This window comes from Schistocerca cancellata, chromosome 2 (genome assembly GCF_023864275.1).
Source record: "Schistocerca cancellata isolate TAMUIC-IGC-003103 chromosome 2, iqSchCanc2.1, whole genome shotgun sequence".
Lineage (NCBI taxonomy): Eukaryota > Metazoa > Arthropoda > Insecta > Orthoptera > Acrididae > Schistocerca > Schistocerca cancellata.
In genome coordinates this window covers 653,034,121-653,051,459 of record NC_064627.1, presented here as the reverse complement: position 1 = coordinate 653,051,459, position 17,339 = coordinate 653,034,121, and the positions used below count along the sequence as shown (strand labels likewise).

At 36.4% G+C, this 17,339-nt stretch overlaps 1 protein-coding gene across 2 annotated transcripts in view; it reads right to left on the bottom strand.

The window, feature by feature from the left end:
* Positions 1 to 229: 229 nt before the first annotated feature.
* LOC126162333 (activating signal cointegrator 1 complex subunit 1) overlaps positions 230 to 17,339 on the bottom strand; it is an 84,886-nt gene continuing 67,776 nt past the window's right edge. For both annotated transcript variants that reach the window (XM_049918764.1, XM_049918765.1), the window contains exons 6-8: positions 3,144 to 3,313; positions 2,576 to 2,727; positions 230 to 708 (exon numbers count right to left, since the gene is read on the bottom strand). In XM_049918764.1, the coding sequence (XP_049774721.1) occupies positions 589 to 708; positions 2,576 to 2,727; positions 3,144 to 3,313 (442 nt within the window). In that variant the 3' untranslated portion in view covers positions 230 to 588. The remainder of the gene's footprint in view (positions 709 to 2,575; positions 2,728 to 3,143; positions 3,314 to 17,339) is intronic.

Sequence of the window (17,339 nt, the reverse complement as noted above, 5' to 3'; positions counted from 1 at the left end):
ATCTCCTAAACCTCTCCAGTTCTTTCCCTTCAACCCTCTTCCTTTCCCTTCAACTCTTCTGCTAGAAGGAGCCAGTGGTTCCGAAAGCTTGTAAAAGTAAACCGTCTGGTGAGCAGAGTTTTTATCTACCCATTTACATCATAAAAATGTAATAAGTATTAAAAGCATTATTAATGAGCCTAGTGTGATGAAAACAAATGATAATATACTGAATCAAAAATATGAAGCATTATTTTATATATTAATTTATTTTCCATGTGGAGATATTCCCATCAAAAATGTAAGCATTAGAACCAGTATACACACACAAGTTCATAATCCATTTTGTGAAAATTTGCATCACAATGAGCTTCCTTTGTAACTGCTAATTAATATCTCTTAAGTTAGTGCCAGAGCAGCATTACATGTATTGAAATGTATGTGGTGTAGCTAGGAGCATTCTTAACTAATAACAAATATAATTTCATTGACAGTCAAATTGTCAACTTATAAAAATAAAAACATCAAAAATGGAAGATAATTGTAATGTGTAATTCATTCAAGGAGAAATAACATTCAGGAACAATTTAGCAATTTAGTGAGCATATTTCACTCTGTCAGACTTATGGAGGCCGAGGATTGGTAATAACCATCCTTCGCAGTAGAATATCTCTGAGAAAGATGAAGTGTTTCCACCAGCTGTTCACCGAAGTGAAAATTCTCAAATATCTGAAAACAAAGTAGTATACATGTCAGAATGCAATAATACACAATGAGGACTGAATTTTGAACTTTGAAAATCTTAGTATCAAATAAATAAGCAAATATTTTTCCACCACAAAATTAAATCAAGCCTACTGAAACAGGCTTTTAAACTGAACAAAGAATTTTACAGAAACTACCTCAATGCCTGTGGGAGACAAAAGAAAAGTAGAAAGGATACCAAAAAACCATGCAACATTGACATCAGTCTCTTCAAAAGATTCTTTGAAAAAGTTACTGTATTTACATAAGAGCACCTACTCACACTACAAGAGCAGGGCTGACAGAACATACAGAGAAAAACAACTTTTGACTGTTGGTTAAAACAATTCTGACTACTCTGAGTTATGTTTATTCCCTGCATGCAAAGCTGCATTGCTGAGTTATGTATTTTGATTTAGAAAAATCATTTACTTTCCCCCAAGTTGTGAAAAAGACATAAATTTGAAAAAAAAAAAAAAACTGTGATTCCTTGTCAACTGTGAATAGAATTTATCATAGTTTTGTGGCACTCACTGAACAGAACATTTTTTTTATTTGAAGGGAAGGGAGGGGGATGTATTGTACTGATTCCTTTGTTATCTAAAGAGCAGGAAAGAGATAGTTTGCCTTTCACATTATGAAACATTTAATGCTGCAATCTCTATGTCTGTCACAATGTTCTGTACTATTGAAACTTATGCTTATATTAATTAATGACTTTTATTAAACATAACAAATGGTCCAACAGATTTTTATGACAGTGTCATAGATGTGAAGTATCTGGACAACATACTTAATGAGACGCTAAATACAACAATGCACACAACAGGACACACACTAATTTAGTTTCAACAAATATGTATGCCATAGCTGGCCACTGTGGACGGGTGGTTCTAGGTGCTTCAGTTCAGAACCGCACTGCTGTAATGGTCGCAGGTTCAAATCCTGCCTCGGGCATGGATGTGTGTGATGTCCTTAGGTGAGTTAGGTTTAAGTAGTTCTAAGTCTAAGGGACTGATGACCTCAGATGTTAAGTCCCATAGTGCTCAGAGCCATTTGAACCCATTTTTGTATGCCATATCCTGATCAGTGAAGCTGAAGAATTAAATCTTTGCACCTAATAACAAACCCAAATTTTTGTGGAAGGTACATATTAATGAACTTTTACAAAAATGTTATACAGCCATTTTCTTTATCAGAATGAAGATGTATGTTAGAAAATACATCATCTTTCATTATTGCCACAAAAACTTCAGCATGGTTCAACCAAAGTGAAAATTAACTTCACAGAGTTTTTGGCGTTCCACACTAAATGATAGGTCATTATACAAATGACTGACAGATGATTCTTAGGTTGGGATAATAGATGAGTAGGTCACTGCACCTACTAAATAAGTATGATGTTCAAAATGAGCTTTGGGATGAAGACCATCTTGTTTTACTTAAAGTAAATATTTTAACATCAACCATATGAAAAAAAAGTTTTGATGGTACTGTTCTGAATGTATCAAGTGATTTGCTGTTATGGTATAACCATGGTGTATCTATGTATTTGCTATTATGTACCTGATACACTCTGCCCAAATTTAAACTCTCACTATCTGATACCATATGTAGATAAATATTTTCCATTCATAAAACATGACACCGATCAGCAGTCAGTATAAAGGTCTGAAAGACTTATATTCTTCTCATGGAAAAAGCCCTGCCAAAATAATTAAAATCCAAGAATAAGAAATTGCAGCACCAGTAAGAATATGAACTGGGTAGTTCTGTTGATAATAATGCTGTAACTGTAAGAGTTTCCGACTCACATTAGTCTGTTACAAATAATGAATAATTTTACACCAACCTTCAGTACTGCTGTTGCATCAAATGATTCTCTTGGTTTTTGTTTCTTTTTTGATGTTTCAGTTTCAGACACTCCTCCTTTGTCCTCGCGAAATAATGTGTTCATAACAGTTGCATGCAATTTGACTTGTTCATACTGCTTTTGCATGAGACCTATGAAGAATATCTACAATTCACTGAAGGTAGTATAAATGCAATATTAAATGTAGCAAAGTAAGTATACTCTGTCACTAACTACATCACATACTCTACATATAACTGTATTATGTGTCAGTAAATGAACGTACTTATGAACAAGAGGACTGATCACTACATGCAAATAGAAGAGATGCTAAGCACCAGATACAGCTATTAGGCTTTTAGAGGTTTTTTAGCAGGTTGATATTCTATTCCAAGTATTTATTTGCTGCTCACTCTCTCTTCCACTTTGTGAGCTGTGATCTATCCTCTTATACTTGCCTTGTAGTACTGTGTTACACCAAGATCTAACAATAATTTATAGGCATGCTATCAAAGTAAAAAATAACAGTTATATGAAAACATATGCTTCCAAGGTTATTATTACTAACCTCTGTTTGCGAAGTATTCTACAATACCATCTGCAAGCTCCTGTAGCAGGTATTCAGAACTCCCTTCAACTCGAACCTTACCATATAGAACATCCACCTCTGCCGGATCATCATTCATGTACTCAACTCCAGTCATACGTAATTTCAAAGGCCGCTTTCCAAGAAGTGGGCTGGAATTATTTTTTATAAATTTTTGCAGTTATCACATGCTACCTGACACTATAACAACAGTTTTATAGAAATATGAAACACTTACGCTGATTCACAATTTTAAGATGACTTGATTCTCAAGCTTTTTCAGTTTCAATTAATAGTTTATAATTACATTCCATGAATTACATTCAGTGAAACCCAGGGAGTGGTCTCCAAGGTGCCGAAAGAAGAAAAACATATAAATCTTATTTATCTCCAATACAATATTATGATTAAATGCCGGCCGGAGTGGCCGTGAGGTTCTAGGCGGTACAGTCTGGAACCGAGCGACCGCTACGGTCGCAGGTTCGAATCCTGCCTTGGGCATGGATGTGTGTGATGTTCTTAGGTTAGTTAGGTTTAATTAGTTCTAAGTTCTAGGCAACTGATGACCTCAGAAGTTAAGTAGCATAGTGCTCAGAGCCATTTTTTTATGATTAAATTAATGAATATTACAACATGACTTGCTAATATGAAAATACTCATTAATACCCATAATTTGAATAAAAGGAACTGAACTACAGAAAATCCTTTAATACGTTCTTCATTGTACCTTTATTATCCATCACACATTTAATGTGCTCAGCATATAGGAGAGTACATGTGTTACCACATGTCTGATTACTTGCTGTCTTTATCTCCAGCTCTTGAAATTCTGTAAATTTTGTTTTTGGCCATAGAATTAAATACACTACTGGCCATTAAAATTGCTACACCATGAAGATGACATTCTACAGATGGGAAATTTAACTGACTCGAAGAAGATGCTGTGATATGCAAATGATTAGCTGTTCAGAGCATTCACACAAGGTTGGCGCCGGTGGCGACACCTACAATGTGCTGACTTGTGGAAAGTTTCCAATTGATTTCTCATACACAAAAAGCAGATGACAGGCGTTGCCTGGTGAAACGTTGTAATGCCTCGTGTAAGGAGGAGAAACGTGTACCATCATGTTTCCGACTTTGATAAAGGTTGGATTGTAGCCTATCGCGATTGTGGTTTATCGTATTGCGACATTGCTGCTCTCGTTGGTCGAGATCCAATGACTGTTAGCAGAATATGGAATTGGTGGGTTCAGGAGGGTAATATGGAATGCCGTGCTGGATCCCAACGGCCTCATATCTCTAGCAGTCAAGATGACAGGCATCTTATCTGCATGGCTGTAACGGATTGTGCAGCCATGTCTCGATCCCTGAGTCAACAGATGGGGATGTTTGCAAGACAACAACCATCTGCATGAACAGTTCAACGACAGTTGCAGAAGCATGGACTGTCAGCTCGGAGACCATGGCTGCGGTTATCCTTGAAGCTGCATCACAGACAGGAGTGCCTGAGATGGTGTACTCAACGACGAACCTGGGTGCACGAATGGCAAAACGTCATTTTTTCGGATGCATCCAGATTCTGTTTACAGCATCATGATAGTCACATCCGTGTTTGGCGACATCGCGGTGAACACACATTGGAAGCATGTATTTGTCACCGCCATACTGGCGTATCACCCAGCGTGATGGTATGGGGTGCCATTGGTCATACGTCTCGGTCACCTCTTGTTCGCATTGACGGCACTTTGAACAGTGGACATTACATTTCAGATGTGTTATGGCCCATGGCTAACTTTCAATCGATCCCTGTGAAACCCTACATTTCAGCAGGATAATGCATGACCGCATGTTGCAGGTCCTTTGCGGGCCTTTCTGGATACAGAAAATGTTCGACTGCTGCCCTGACCAGCACATTCTCCAGATCTCTCACCAACTGAAAACGTCTGGTCAGTGGTGGCCAAGCAACTGGCTCGTCACAATACGTCACTCACTACTCTTGATGAACTGTGGTATCGTGTTGAAGCTGCATGGGCAGCTGTACCAGTATATGCCATCCAAGCTCTGTTTGACTCAATGCCCAGGAGTACAAAGGCCGTTATTACGGCCAGAGGTGGTTGTTCTGGGTACTGATTTCTCAGGATCTATACACCCAAACTGTGTGAAAGTGTAATCACATGTCAGTTCTAGTGTAATATATTTGTCCAATGAATACCCATTTATCATCTGCATTTCTTCTTGGTGTAGCTATTTTAATGGCCAGTAGTGTATAATCATGCTTTTTATTGTTTTTTGTGTTTGCATATTGTTAAAACATGGGAGTACTACAACAAATACATATGTAAAGGTCACATGCAGAACTGCAGTTTGATGGGGGGGCAGGGGGGGTGGTCTCGGTTTGTGGTTCCCATTTGAGTTAGGAACACGAGGTTAAAAGTTTTTGCTTTGCCCTGACTAACGTCTGTATGTATAGCAATTTGAATGTCTGTCTTACTGTAGTTATGTTACAGTATATTAAGCAATGTTTGAATGACAAACTGGAGTTGGTGCCCAGCAAAAATTGTGTGAATTGATTAGATCCTTTTGCAAAAGATTTTAATTGGCCTGAAATTAATGCTCAGCTAATGGCACTTCAGATTTTTCATGCAAAAACCATCACTCTTGTTCATATTCAATGTGCAGAAACAGTCACCCTTAAATAATTCCGGACTGGAGGAAGACTGATGGTTCAAATTTGGTCTACCGGTGTAACAGACCTTGGTCTAAGATAAGTTTTAGAAACCACAATTTTCTGGGAGGTTTTTTGAAGCTCACTACTTTAAACTTGTATGAGCCATTTCAAACTTTCCACAAAGATAAATAAAAGGACAAAGCCAGAATTCTTGTAACCCAACAATCTTTATAAGTTATCAAGATATAATGGTTTAAATTCGAGATAAATGCAGCGCATAAGATTCATTCTTATATGAACTGAATGCATGGAAATGATTTGAAGTGGGTCAAATAAATAAAAAATGCATTCTTATGATAAACTTGCTTTCAAAAATGTAGCTTTATTTATATTTTACTTGCAAAAAACACTTTTTTGTGAGTTTTCTTTAGGTGTGCCACTTCTGTGTTTTAGACTTGTGCTTATTGGTTCAAATTTTGTAAGAAGGTTGACAAATACGTGTAATTAGTGGTCATCCTGTGGTCTTGTGAAAGCTTTACTATTGTCACACAACAATCTAAAGTTGCACATAAAATGCAAGTAAAATCTGGTTTACAGCAAATTGTATGTGCTATGAGAGTTTAAAATGATACAGATGATGATAGAAAATATATTATTACGGTAATTGTAAGAAGTGTTTGCAAAAATATTTCATTGTTTAGATTTTACATGCAAAAAGTTACATGCCTGCACGTGGAACTGTTTTTTTGTAGAAATGAGTTATGTTTTAAACAGCGCATTGGCTTATAATTAAAGAAAAAGAAAAAAGCATGTTATTACAGTTGATTATTGTTTCATTGATTATATGTTAAAGATTTATTCGCCAGTTGCTTAAAATTATAAAAAAATCTTTGGACATGCAAAACAATGTATGTACCAAACAAGAATTATGCCCAGTCCTGAACAAAATGGTATACTGTTTGATCAAGCACTTAAAGCTTTAATGACGACCATACAGAAAATTAAACTAATCCAAAAATTGCTATAAAAATAATTTTCATAAAAAAGGTCTCATTATTTCTAACCAGTAGAAAATGTTTTACTGTGTTTTCTTCAAAGACAACTATGCTATCTTGTAGAGAATTTATTTTCAGAGAAAACAAGCTTAAGTTTGTCATTTTTCATACAGGATTGAAAAGTTGATAGTATATTGTCATGCATACATTGTTTCACATTTGTTCTGCTTATTTCAGCCAACCTATTATTTCCTGTTTTCTTATTGTTTAGATTTTCGGTTGAAGTTGCTAGAAGCCAGATAGAGGGACTGCATGAAGCATCAGTGATGTACATTTACCACTCCAGTGATTGGAGTGCTTCTCGTGAGAGAATTTCAGTAGCCATAGGGTTTTTAATTATTGATTTTGGTGTAGTGAGAAGTTGGGAGCCTGCCTTGTGGCTGAAAGTGAGGCTGCCAGCACTTCTATAGACTGATCTTACCAGTGTCGTTAAACAACACACTTATTGCAGTAACACAAATGCACAACATACACTGAGGTGACAAGGTCATGGGATGCACATATACTGATGACGGTAATATCGATTACACAAGGTACAAAAAGACAGTGCATGGGTAGAGCTGTGAACTGTACACAGCTGAGTCATGTGAATAGGTTTACGACAAAATTATGGCTGCACAATGGAATTAACAGACTTGGAAAGTGCAGCCAGATGCACGGGACATTCCATTTCAGAAATTGTTAGGGAATTCAATATTCTGAGATCAACAGGGTCAAGAGCATGCAGAGAATACCAAATTTCAGGCATTACTTCTCACCACAGGCAACGCATTGGATTGCATTTCATGACAAAATTATTCACGTGAGTTTTTCTAGTGGTGGTTTTTTAATTTTTGATTTTTGTTATTGCACACTTTAAATAAACAATGACAAAACTTGCGAGATTAGAGACAATAACAAGATGTGTGCTCTTCAGCAGTTTTTTATTTGTTGCACAAATTGTTCAGCATTCATGTAGTGCACAATTCATTACATTTCCACCCTTTTTCTAGTTTTGTTTCAAATGAAACATTTCATTTACACTATCATCTGGGAAATTTTCAAATATTTCAAAACAATACATTCATTCAGCTGATAGGGAAGGTAAATTTAATCGCAGATCCATAGGGTTCCCAGTAAGCTGGGTATACTTTGGTCCATCAGTTAATTGGTCAACAGGTTAAATCCTCAACTACTTAAATGATCAAATGAATTGTCAAATAAATTAAACTGTCAGCTCGACAAATCACTGGATGCTGAAGAGCCGGCCTATCCTAGCACACTGTTGCTTGCATTTCATCATTGATTATAAAGCTACTTTCACATTTCACAATGGCCAACTGTATCTTTGTCTGCATATTATTTTTTACTATTTCATCACATGGTTGGTGGTCACACGTTTCTTATGGGTTACTTTGTAACTACTTTTAAGAAGCATAATAATGTAGTCTCATGCTGTTGTTTAATTACGCAAACACCTTTTGCTATCCAAATGCCACCTGACAAGCAACCTTCTTTAGCAGCAGTATGTGGACACAGAGAGATTCACATTTTTTTCCTATGTTTCAAATCTGCTACTTCACATGAACCATATGACCACCTCTTTTTTTATACAACAATTCTACATTTTTGTTTGCATCATAAGTTTATATATGTAATATAGTCATGTAGTTTATCTACATAATGTAAACTATTTACATACATTATCATCATAAACTTCACACAGTATTTTCATATTTTGCTCAGTATTTTGCTGTTATTTTGTGCACTGTATTAAGTATTTATGGTTGTTTTTCTTATGTTTGTGTGTACAATCTCGTGCAGATATGAATAAAATATGTGTAACTATAAAACAAAAAAGTAAAAAGAAAACAATAAAAAATTTAAACACAATTTTAAATAAACTAAAAGATATACAACAAAATAATAAAACAAAGACTCTCCCATGGGCATGTGACCTTGATGTGGTGTTAGTTACCACGCTACAGCAGCCTAATGTCAAAGGCAGAGCAAAAATTGGGAACCAGAATGAAAACTGCTCATATCAGAGACCAAAAAAAAGTGAATATGTCCTGGGAAAAGTTAAGGATGTAAAAGTAGGAAAGTAGCTTTTCGACTTATACGGTACCATCAAAGACATTTAAAATCAAAACATTTTTAAGTCTTAGCACTTTTTTACGAGTTAACCCTACGTACTCAGTGCAATGAGCTCTCTTAGCTGCGAGGTACTGGCACACATGCACCTTATATTTTATAGGCTAAAGCCTCTCATCCTGCACCCATAATCCAAAAGATTCACCGGCCATAGTACACATTACATAATATCGTATGGCTGAAGAGCATACATGCAATAGATAAAAAAAGTTTAACAGGAAATAAAATTTCTGGGGGTGGATTTGTTCATGCAGAGACATTAAAAGTAGCTTTTGATTTCTAGTTAGGGGTTGATTTTTTCCCCTGAGTGACCATTTCTCCCGGACCCACCCCCAGTTACATGTATGGTGATGCATGTAAGAACAAATACACAAATTTTTGTGCTTCTAGAGAGTGGAATGAATCCACAATAGGAAATACCCAAGTTGGATGACATGATGGATGTTATACTACAATACATCATGTATCATGTTACTTTACTTGATATTATATACTATATTACATGATATGGGTACTAATGCTAATAAGTAAAAAGGTGCAAATAACTGTTGTGATTTAAATACGTTTGAAGCTGCCACATAAGTCGAAAAGCTAGCTGAACAGCTGTGAAAGTAACCAATACTTTTAAAGAGTTGTCCTCGACTAACACCAGGCACACACCCTTTTTAATATTTATGTATTTTGAAAATGTTCTCTCTATTAGTCAAGTTTTCTCAAACATTGATTCTGTAATTCATTAGTGAATCAGAATATACTAAAGTCTTCATTTATAAATCAGCTTGATGTGGAATAATCTGCAATGCAAATGTATCTGAACTACAGCATTTCATCAAGTGTATTGTGTGGGTTTTCCAAATAATGTTCTACAGTTTTAACCCCAAAAAAGTTAATGCTACCTACTGTCTGAACATACTACCTTTGTATTCTATGAGAGACACTGAGCTGCTTGCAGTGACTCCTGTCTATTTTACTGCTTGCCTCCAGCAGCAGACAATGTGCAATATACTTTCGTAAAAGTGAACTTTATTTACCATGAAAAACTTTGTTACAAGTTATAAACTGTCAAAAACTGACAATGATGAACATTCTTTACAAAAAAATTATGAAAAATATTAATTAAATGTGTCGTGACCTACAAAGAAGTGTTATATGGGAAACTAATATCTATTATCATTGTCATTCTTAGAACAAATGCTCTGATGATTTTTTTTGTTCTCACTGCCTCTTTTTATTCTTCGATATCTGATGTTGTATCATGAGCAGGCTGGAGGCCAGATGTGATTTCTGTAAATGTAATTTGGTAATTGCAAGCACTGGATGAAATTTTACCTAATTTTGTACACTCTTATTGTGGTATTGTAGTATTTGCTTACCCCACCAGTCTTAAGAAATGTCTGTGAATATTTTAAATAATGCGTGAGAGGTGCAGATGTTATTCATATTGTTGTTGGCAATCTTTAAGACAAATGACATTATTTCATTATCTTTCTGGACTAATTAATAATATTGAACACAGACTTGTTTAAAAAAACAATAATCCTAATGATACTCCTTCAGAGTGGATAGGTATTTTGCTTAATTTCAAGGAATTTTATGTAAAAATATCATGCTTGTGAATGCTGATAGAATCTGTGGGAAACATGTTTTATCAATACTTAAAGAATGCAAATATTTATCGAGAGAAGTTTAAAATATTATGAGATGGTACGTACAGTTGTTCACACGAAGAAGTAACCCATGATAGCTGGATATTTTATTAAAGAACTATTTTTGGTATTTAATAAAAAGATAGCCTTGAGAGCTTACTAGTCAGAACTTATAACCCTACCCACCAAAGATATTTTAGTACCGTATGGTTGTAGTTTGTGTATGTAGATGAGTTGTAGTTTCTGATAAAGCAGATGAACAATTAATAGGGTCTTACCACTTAAGAGAACTGCTGTTATGTAAGTGCATGCTGCTTCAATTTAAAGAAAATTTCAGAGGTAAAGATGACCTGCATTTTGACACATTCACGATCCTCACAGATTGTTTTTAGTATATATGTTACCAGCCAAACCCGATTTTAGAATGAACTAGTTTTGCCTAGGTCAAACTCGTTCATCCTGTTACCAATAGGATACAACAGTTTAGCCTATGTCAAATCAGTTTATCCTAGTTAGAATTTACATGCTTTAGGATAAACTGGTACGTCCTAGTCTGAACTAATTTTGCCTAGTCAAATCGTCATGGATGAGGCTTCGTGTAGTGGGCAAGCCAATCAAAAGCTGTGGAGAGAAAAGTTTCTGGAGGAAATTTTGAAGAGTGGAAACAAAAAGTCTTCTTATTATAATGTGTTATCAGTAGATGAATATGCGGATTTGGTTAAACAAGTAGAAGGCGCAGAAAAGTTGGAGAAAACATCATCATTACAAAAAAGAAGACTGAAATGTTTGCTGTTTTGAAAATTGGCGATGTGAAGAAAATCACTGCACGGTGTGAAGGGAATATAAAATACTTTGTTCCAGTTGATGAACTTTATGATGTGATTGACGCAGCTTGTGTAGCTGTGGATCATGGTGGTCGCAATAGGATGTTAGCAGAGACATCAAAAAAATATGCCAATATCACAAAGGGAATGATATGCCTCTATTTATCAATGTGTGATGTTTGTCAACAAAAGAAGACAAAAAGAAAAGAGGGCTAGTTTCAAAGCCAGTTCTCCATTCGGAAATGAATAGCAGATGCCAAACTGATTTGATTCATTTCCAAACACAATCAGATGAGAATTTAAAATTCATTTTAGTTTACCAAGACCAGCCCACAAAATTTGTTCTCCCTCGTGTGTTAACATCAAAGAGGGCTGAAGAAGTGGCTATCATTTGAATGACATATTCCTAACTGTACGGGCACCGTGCATTCTTCAATCTGATAATGGCAGAGAATATGTCAATAATATTATAAGTGAACTCGTAAAGCTTTGGTCAGAATTGAAAATTGTGCATGGAAAACCAAGGCACAGCCAAAGTCAGGGTTCTGTTGAATGTGCCAACCAAGACATTGAAAATATGATAAGTTCTTGGTTAAAGGACAACAATTCGATGAAGTGGTTAGAAGGATTAAAGTATGTCCAATTCATGAAATATTGAGCTTACCACTCTGGCATAAAACAATCACCTTACAAAGCATTATTCAGAATCGAACCTAGAGTAAGACTTTCCACTTCCTCGTTGCCTCAAGAAATCATAAATGATATTCAGGATGAAGATGACCTAATGAAGGCAACTGAAGATGACAGCAATACTGAACAGTAAGAAGACAGCAATGATAACATTATGAAAATTGACACAAGCGACATTCAAAATGTTAGAAAAATTTTGAAAGAAAATCTAAGAAAAACAAGCTAATAGAATGAAAGCTTCCTCTGACAAATCCCATCCACCTGCTGACATTGGAGACAATGTAACCATACCTATTCCAGATGTAGATAAAGGCAGAGGTGACCTTTGAAACATAATTGGACTAATACTTCAAAAGACTGATGACGGCCTCTACAAAGTTGGCACCAAACATGGCATACTTCAAAAACATTATTGCAGTTATAATTTTATTAGAATTTTCCATAATTTTTTTGTAATAAAATATTAAAAAATATTTTTACCTTCTTTTTAATTTTTTAGAACTGATTTCGACATATGCATTCAGAAGTTTTTAGATGTGGAAGATATTAACCAGGATATTGAAATATCTTTAAGGACTGCAGCCACAAAACATTGTTGGATCAGGGCAATGCAGTTGCAAGAAAAACTGTACAACAAACAAATGCAATTGTAAGAAAAACAACTCTGCAATTGTAAGTGCCACCAAAGTAAACCTTGCAAAAATAAGTAAATAAGCAAATTACAGATAAGGTGATTTCTGTGGATGGATGGATGTAAGTTGATCTAGTGATAGATGTAAAATTAAAGATTAGTTAATAAATAACTTTAATGAATCATATTGACTATTTTATTTCTATTCCTTTATTCAGTTTACTTTGTAAAGCTTATGGAAAATACAAACAAGGTGAAATTAGTTCAGACTAGGACATAGCAATTTATCCTAAAGTATGTAAATTCTAACTGGGATAAACCGATTCGACCTAGGCTAAACTGTTTCATCCTATCGGTAACAGGACGACCGAGTTTGACATAGGTGAAATTAGTTCATCCTAAAATCGGGTTTGGCCGGTAACATATATTTTGAAAGTTTCACATAACAAATTACGCAAACAATATTAAACTATGCCCATATCCAAAGATTTACTTTACACAAACAAGCTTTATCAGATTCGTACAATACATTTCACAGTGTGTGCATGTCTTTACAATACATTAATACAAAAACACAATTCATGTAGACAGACATTCTACATGTCACGACATGGCGCATACCACATTTGGCGCCCAACATGAGGCTCACAAGGCACTTTTATTTACCACAACACAATATTTGTTTTATGTACTAATGTGTATTGTATTTTTCTTTCATGTACTTAACAACCAAAAATCAGGTACTTCAACAGAAAGTAACTTGGTTACAGCACTGACTATAAATGCTATGCCAATGCCAGCAGTCAGGAATGATTTTTTAACCTTACTCTTTGCCAAACTTGATGAGAAAGAGAAAGAGAGAGAATGGATAAGGGAAGAGAAAGATCGAATTAAGGAGAAGGAATGAGATGAGAAAGACAGACTTTTATTGAAAATGGTAGAGGAAACTATTAAGTTGAGCAAAAAGGAATATGAAGAGAAAGACTGAATTAGGGAGAAGGAATGCAAAGAAAAGCAGTGTTTAAGCAAGGGGAAAGGAAAGAGAAAGACAGAGACCGTGCTCTGCAGAGCAATTACATAAAGTACTTGATGCGTGTGATGAATGTATTATTGAGCAGATCTCTGAGGAGATGAAAAAGATAAAGTTAAAGGTAGATAAAGTGCTCACTAAAACACTGGACTTACCTGAGAAAGTGAACACACTTGATGCGATACTTGAAAGCTTGAGCGAAGCTCACAAATGCTTAGAAAAGAATGTTAAGAGCGTAGTAAAGATGGTAGACGATTTAACTACAAACTTCGAACAGAAAATAGAGACAGAGGTAGCTGCTGCTCTACAGTGTTTAAATATTACTAAATTTCAATTCTCTCCCATGTAACATGCGTTATTTGCAAATACAGAGGACAGACGCAGGGAAAAATGTAAATGTATGCAGCAATATGGTATAAACTGTTATCCCTTGTACCAGCCATCAACAAGGCAACATGCTAATTCAAAACAGGCAATATGAGAATGTTGGTAACACCCAGCTGTGGCTCACACCTTATGCTGTGAAAATCGTATTGTTGTGCTGCCACAGTCAGCTGCTGCGGTACCAACACTGACTCATTTAAAACATGAAGAGATGTTATTGAAGCACCACCACTTCCAAATGTTTTTTGAGGAGAAAAAGACAACACATGCTGTCATTTTTTTTAAAGGTTTTTGAAAGGTGGAGTGAACATAAAAAGGTGCAATTTGTCACTTCTTTCAAAATGGGAGAGGGTGCTCTCTGGGCAATGGAGACAGCGGATAATTGCGAAACTTTTACCGAATTTCAAAAGGCATTTTTAGGTAAATTTTGGTCTAAGTCAGCCCAAGGGCATCTTTGTAAAGAAGTTCACAATCTGGAAGTATACAACCCGTGTCAGGGACACCTATGTAGGTATTTTTAAAAATATTTGAACAAGACACATTACTGGGATGAACCGATGTCAGCAAGGCACAGTCTGAAAGGTATATTTCCAATATTGATTAGGGAAAAGTTATTCCATATTCCAGACACTGATCTGGACTTGTTTATGGCTACAATTGATTCACAAGAGTTGATTCAAGAGGATGCAAAATAGAATGAATCTCATGTGAATCAATCAAATGGCTATGTGAAAAATAAAGTATTGAATGTAAATAGCCCAAGAAACAATGGAAATAAGTAGAGTGATGACCAAGGGATGTGGCAACATAATGGTCACAATAATAGTGTGAATAACCAGTCAAATTATCACGGAAACAGAAATAACAATGAGAACTCGTTCCGTGGAATGGAAATAGTAATTTTAACTGAAAGAGGAGTAACAACAATAATTTTTCCAACTAATTCCAACCCAGGAACATGCATGGGAATAATGGAATGTCACAACGTAATAACTCGAACAGCTGGCAAGGACACAACATGTCCGCACCAGCTAACTCGCAAGGTAACCACAGTGCAGGTAGAAACCATCCTGTAAAAGTATAAATGTTATTCCCATGCTGTCAACAAGTCAAGTGCAGTCACAGTTGCCTCAGCAACCGAACATACCACAGACATTCCAGGCACAACAGCAGAATGTACGTATAATAGAAGTGACTGATGAACCAAAAGTGGGAACATCCCAGGTGCCAAATTCCTCACGTCCAATGTAAGCTCTTCGCAGTCAGTTGTGTGAGAACAAAAGGGGGGGACGGAGGGGGGCAAAAGTACACCTCTCACTGTGTCCATGCTTTGATACAAGAAAGGCACTGAAATTCAAGATGAACTGTGCGCTGAAACACATCTATGTGCTCAGCAGAACAAAGAATTAGTCCAGGCTGCATTTGTTGGCACGATTCACGATATTCCTGTGAATGTTATCATAGATATAGGTATGAGTGTCTCGATCATGGATTATGGCTTATATAAGAAAATCAGGGTCATAGGTTGCCTGGTTTGCCAGTTCAAATTGTTGGCACAATAAGAGGCTGCACTCAGAGGAATCAGCAGAGATGCGCAGGTCGAGATCATCGTAGGAAATGTTTCCATTATATGCTCATTCCTAACTGTAAAGAATCTTGTGGTTCCTTGCATAATTGGCTGGGAATTTCTCTGGGAAAGGGACGCTATGATCGACCTTTCTCGTGCACACTGCTCGTTGATGTACAATGGTAGAAAGTTAGAACTGGCAGTAATGACTACTATGGCCTTTCATGGACAGTATTGCTGGGGGCTAAAAGTGACTTATGGTGCACTGCAGCTCTTGCACATCGCAAGAGAGTACACCGGGAAAGATTATCCTCCTATACAGTCTGATGATGATGGCACCATACACAAGATTTGTCTGGAAATCAAGCATAAGGTTACTGAATCATACTATCTTGAAACTCAACAGCAACAACAACTCATACAGTTGCTTAAAGGTTATGCCATGGTTTTCACTGCAAAACCTGGTATAATAAATGGATATGTGTATGACATGGCAGAAAAGCCACACAAAACTTACTGTTGAGCCACTTACTCGGTACCATGGCTGTGTCTAAGGAGATACAAGAATGATGGAACGGGGAATAACTGAGATTTCATTATCACCCTATAGCAGTCCCTTGGACGCAGTACCCAAGTCAGACAAAAGCATCTGACTTGTACTCGATACCCGTGATATTAATAAGATTATTATATCTGTGCGAACACAACCAGAAAGCTTAGAGGAGCAAATACCGAAGTTCCAGGGTGTTAGGTATCTAACTAGCTTTGATCTCCATGCTAGTTACTGGCAGGTCCTGTTATCAGAAAGATATAGGAGATATATAGCCTTCATCTTCGCAGGTTGAAGCTACCAGCTTAGAATCTTACCCTTTGGGCTCAATGTCAGCACAGGGGTGTTTATAGCGGCTCTAGACACTGTAATCGGGCCGGATCTGCTTGATAGTCACATTGTACATTGACAACCTCCTCATAGCCACTAGGACATGGGAGGAGCATCTGGAACTTATACAGAGAGTTCTGAAAGATTCACAGATGCGGGAGTAGCAGCGAACATGCAAAAATCAAAATTTGCACAAAGAGCTTAAGGTTTTGGGACACATCGTAACTCCCGTAGAAATTTTCCTGGATATGTGTAAACTTGATGCCATCACACATGTATCATATCATTAGCACCAAGAAACAATTTAAATCGTTGCTCAGGTTAGCATCTTTCTTTCGGCGTTTTGTTTCTGTACAGCTGTTAAACAATGATCTGATGTTGGGACTGCTGCAAAAGAACACATCGTGGTTCTTTTCATCAGAGTCTAGGATCATACTCGATAGGATTTGAGATGCAATAGTACACTCAGAGATCTCACACCATCCTGGCATGTCTCAGGACTTTTACTTAGCTATGGATGTGTTGAACTGTGATCTGGGTATTTGCTTATTCCAAGTAAACAATGTGAATGGGCAAGCTGATGTTAAAAGAATCAGTTGCGCTAGCCACTTATTTACTGGCTGCTACATGGCTTATTCAACAACCAAACTGGAGATTTTAGCCATTTGGT